At 40.0% G+C, this 5,000-nt stretch overlaps 1 protein-coding gene across 2 annotated transcripts in view; it reads right to left on the bottom strand.

Moving 5' to 3' along the window:
* LOC138008372 (uncharacterized) overlaps window positions 1–5,000 on the bottom strand; it is a 46,790-nt gene that overhangs the window by 797 nt on the left and 40,993 nt on the right. Inside the window, exons 15-17 of one of the 2 annotated variants that reach the window (XM_068855692.1) lie at window positions 4,550–4,594; window positions 2,573–2,647; window positions 977–1,024 (exon numbers count right to left, since the gene is read on the bottom strand). In XM_068855692.1, the coding sequence (XP_068711793.1) occupies window positions 977–1,024; window positions 2,573–2,647; window positions 4,550–4,594 (168 nt within the window). Of the gene's footprint in view, window positions 1–976; window positions 1,025–1,174; window positions 1,235–2,488; window positions 2,648–4,549; window positions 4,595–5,000 lie in introns of those variants that run through there. The other variant, XR_011124242.1, reaches the window with a different exon arrangement.

Below are 5,000 nucleotides of genomic sequence, written 5' to 3'. Positions count from 1 at the left end.
TTGGCTATTTACAAGTGCGGCTGGGAATTTGAACCAGGGACTACCAGGATCAAATTCAACGAGTGGTCAGAGCGGGTCTTGAACCCGGGATCTCCGGATCTCAAGACAAGCGCCCTAACCACTGAGCCACACTGCCTCCTGAAAATTCCTCCTTGCTGAGTTGTGTGCACTGTTGTTTACAGGAAGAAATTTTTATCATATTTTAATTACGTTAGAAAACAAATAGCTGACACTACAGCTGTGCATTGCTGAGTACTGGAACTTTTCGGACATTCGGAATTCCACTTTTCTGTTGGATCGGAGTCAGAGGCGTAGATGCATGCAGCAAACGCGCAGATTATTATTCCGCGAAAATTGACTTAGTTTTTGGCGCAAATTAGAATTTCCAAAAACGGAATTAATGAAAATTATAATTCAATTAAATCTTATCGTTTTGAAAACCGGGGTCGGTTGAAATTTGCTCAGCAAGAGTTGGAGATTTTTTCCGTAAATCCGAACATAGAGGGCCAAGCTGAGATTGAAAAGACATTCACGGGATGTGCACCAATTGAAAAGGAAGATAAGGACATTGTCATAAAAAAAACGTTGAGTATGTATCATGTCCTAAATTGTTTTTGTACCATGTTTTGTCTTTTACTGAAATGCCTTAAAATAAGTTTGCCATAGAGCTATGGGCTAGATGATTGGAGCCTTCATTTTAGGAATTCGAAGTCTGTTTTTCAGTTATTTTGCTTGCCAGCGCAAAATGGCGGCAACGTTGGATGTCCTTCAAGTTCTAAAAATGCTTAGTAATTTAGGGAAAAGGTGGCTTTGATGTTCAAAAAGCAACCTTCGATAAATGAAAAAAGTGATTTTCATCGCAATCTAAGTGAAAAATCTACCAGATTATTGAAAATCAAAATGTTATTTATCACTGAAGAACGCCGCGTTTCCTCGTGCTGACCCAGTCATCAAACAAGTGAAATATTGTTCTTACCTCTTCGTATCTTGAACTTGATTTGATTGGGAAGGTTGCAGTCTCGTTCTGAGTGCGATGGGACAAAATCAAGTTAAAAAGTAACAACAGTTGAGAATTCAAGCTCTATGTTTATTCATTTATGGGTTATCAAGGACACTGGACACCTTTCTCTTCCCGTTTCAGCAACAATAACGATGGAGACGAAGTTTTTCAGTAAGCAAAGACGACGCAAACGCTAACGAACTTGTCACTTGGAAATAAACATTTCCACGATCGTAAGTTTTTTGCTATAATTTTCTCTTGTTTGCGTTATGCAACCGCGTCGACGGGACGTATACAAAACATGGACCCCAGGTCCATGGACCACCCCCGTGGACCTGGTCCATGGACCCCTTCATGGAACCAGTCCATGGACTACCCCTGTGGGCCACCCCTTCGTTTGTACAGTTTCCTGCAGAAAAATCTTTAGACGAGAAAGAGAAGCCATCCTGGCACTTGTCTGGACAATTTGAGCAATAATTATTTTCTCTTACAGAGACATGAAAAATTCCGACAGGAGGCCTCAACGGATTTGAAGCCATGACCTCTGCGATGCCGGTGCAATGCCGCGGTACAAACTGAACTCAGTTGGGAGCATGTCATGTTTTGCATACATTGTCCTCTTAGGGCCTTAGCGTGCCTTTTTGGCCTAGCCTGTTTTATGCCACGCTAGTATGTCTGGACTCAGCCGACCGGTTGGCTCACGGTTGTGTGAGCACCGGACTACTGTGCGAGAGGTCGCAGGTTGATATCAAAACCACGGCGAGACCAACATTCAGGGTCTTTAAATAACAAAAGAACTAGCCCTTCCTGAAAAAAATCTTGAAAAACTCTCCCCTTATTTCGTATAGAAGAGGGAGATCTTTGAATGATGTACTCGTTATGGTTTAAATTTCGTCCGCGTCGACGAGGTAATCTACAATGATTACCTTGATTAGCGGCAACGCAGTTGAAGAAGATATCTAGAAAGTGCGCATTTACGTTGCCGTCAAAGCCTTCAGTCGTACCCCAGAAAAATGAGAAGAAATTATTTAATATAAAATTTAGTTTTCAGTGGCTTCGCCTGTCCTTACGGAAGACTCCTCGTGTTGCAACCACATAACAGTATGCGTGCAACAAAAACGCCAAACATCTGCATATTTAATGAGCCAAAACGTACGTTTATAACTGAACGTTGGAATACATTCCTTCCATCGTTCCCTTCAACTCAGTTAAAGGACCAAATTCAAGGCATTTTGGAAAACGAAAGGACGCCAGAATTTGTTGCATCCTCATAACTTAACTAAGCGTCGTCCAAAGCGGTTTTATTCTTGAACACCTTTTATTTGTCACACTGAAACGATCCGGAGATTGTCGCGAAGTGATTATACCAGCGCGAATTTAAATTTTTAGATGAAATTCTTGTTGCGATGGCCTACTATTTCCTGTTAATAAAAACCTGGGAGAAGGGGTTGACTCTGGAGTTAAAGGTGATCTTATTTTCCAAATAAGAACACCGCGTCTGTGTGCGTCCCTTTGATGGTTTGTGGAATATTGCGAGAGAATAATTAAAGAAACGCAATTAATGTGACAAACCTGAGCACGTCAGAGATGACGACTCTCCGTAGATTCCAAGGTGGATGGAAGGACAAGTGTCCGAAGAGTTGTAGCCTAAGTAAAAAAGTACAACATTTTACCCCTTGCGAATTCCCAATAGATTGTTTGGTGCAAGGGCACTGAACGCGAAGGAAGGAAGATCAAAGGAGGAGAGGATGGAAGAGAGGGGGTATAAATCGATACTTTTACCATCAATGCCTGTCGTCCACATAGAAAACTAAAATTTATATTCTGACAATTCCCTCGTGATGATGTTTGTCCAGTGTTTGTTCATCACAAAGCCATTTTAGAACATGTGCAGATCAAGATCCGTAATCTATGCATTCTTTCCAGGAGTGTAGCAGCTGATCCAACGATTACTCGCCATTGGTTCGCAACCCTTGCAGGAAACCATTCTTTCGCCTATTAACCTGACCGAATGATAATATGAATCCTTATTAAAATCTCAATCATATCTCCATGCTCAAGTACTCCGCTAATGTGGAAGAAGACTGAAGAAGTTTCCGATCACCTGAGAACCTGTTAGCCCTTCAGCTCAAATCAAGTTGAAAATTAAGGAGCTAACGGTTTCCTTTGAAAAAATGTAATCGATGTAACACAATGCGGAAACACCAATAGCCTTTTTTCTTAAACGAAGCTTTTTGCACAAAGAAGTGATCCTATGGAATACCGAATAGATATTTTAATACTGCTACTGACATCAATTTCTTCTTTTTGTGAAAATAATTTGTACTTAGGAATGCAAATAAATCATAATTGGTGTTGTTAATTGGGGAGACTGTAAATCAGATCACATAACATCAAATCAAAGCAGAATGGCGGTTTGAAGACGCACTAAACGATTTAGTTCGTCCAGCTGAAGCATAATACATCTATCGCCCGTCTTTACACTGGACGAATTAAATAACAAACTAAATTAAAGATGCATTCAAATCAATTGCCCAAAGTCTCCCAGACTCATTGAGCAGCTCTCGTATAAAAACGGCCATCAAATCGATTGTTGTTGTTTTTTTATGGGAGGGAAAAACTGGGAACCGAGCAGAGAAACAACAATTTGACGTCGAGTCTTGAAAATCGAGCCCGGGCTTTATAGACCAATTCGGCGAACTCAATGTTGTATCCAATTCAGATCTGTCGGGGTTAAAATTCTTTTTGTGTTGAATTTGCATGACAATGAAGCATTCGATTTAAATGATATGGAAGTACTTGGAACAAAACGTTTTATTCCCAAAAGATTTTAATCGGATACAACATTTAGTTAGCCGAATTGGTCTATTAGTAGAAGGCGAGCGCTATCACCGACGCAAATTTCCCTTTCGTAAACGGTCGTTGCCATTTCTCAGAACGGTCGTTGCCATTTGAAACGGTCGATGCCATTTATAACGGTCGACTACACACTTCACTTCAAAGAAAATTAAAAGAAACAAACTAAGAAAAAATATTTAAAAAAATTATGATAAAAAAGGAAAAAAAAAAATTTATAAAAGAAAAACTGGAGGAAAAAAAAGAGTCCGAGAATTTCAAGATTCGAACTCGGGTTCTTAGCCCTCACCTTAAACAGAACCCTACCCCGAACCCTAACTCATATGACCAGCGAGACACAACTCCCAGTAACTACAACCTTTTGAGTTCTTAAACCTAATGAGTGTCATTCAGAGCTAAAAAATGGCATCAACCGTTTCAAATGGCAACGACCGTTTTGAGAAATGGCAACGATGCTTTTAAAATGGAACGACCGTTTACGAAAGGGAAATAAGCATCACCGACTTAGTCTCTATGTACATTTCCATTAGTGAACGCGTACATTACCATTTACGTGCATTTTCTCATGCATACAATTGGCTCTCTGAGAGCTCAGTGAACCTTTGGGGAAAACAAAACTGGACTCTTGCACATCTAGCTGCTATTTTAGTTAAATAATTATGCATTGTGAAGATTGAAAACTTTATTTCTTACCAGCACAAAGGTCTGAAAACTCCAGCTGCATACTCTCTCCCTCACCTTCGATAAATCAATATGTCAGCGTAATTAACCCTTTAGACATGCATTGGAATGTTTTAGCAACAATCCTGGACATAAAAGTTTCGAGACTTTTCCGATGGCGCTATGCCCACTCCCCTGTTCCAGCAAAAAAAAACCGTTTATTTTTTCAGAAGGAAAAAACTTTGTGACATTCGGTTTTGACATGTAATATAGTTTAAAATCAATGCCTACCTTCGTACCATATATCAAACGCAATGACCGAATTCCAAATAAAATATTCCAAAAAATATACTTTGCACTAGTAATTCATTCTACTGGTCTTGTTTCATCCCTTTGTTCTTTGTCCCCCTCGGCTTCTTTTTTGTGTTTGTCTTATGTTTAGTGTTTATAGGGGCGGAGTTCGATTTGACAAGCTCGGTCCTCC

This window comes from Montipora foliosa, chromosome 6 (assembly GCF_036669935.1).
Source record: "Montipora foliosa isolate CH-2021 chromosome 6, ASM3666993v2, whole genome shotgun sequence".
Lineage (NCBI taxonomy): Eukaryota > Metazoa > Cnidaria > Anthozoa > Scleractinia > Acroporidae > Montipora > Montipora foliosa.
The sequence above is the reverse complement of the archived record's forward strand: the minus strand, read 5'-3'. Positions and strand labels throughout refer to the sequence as shown.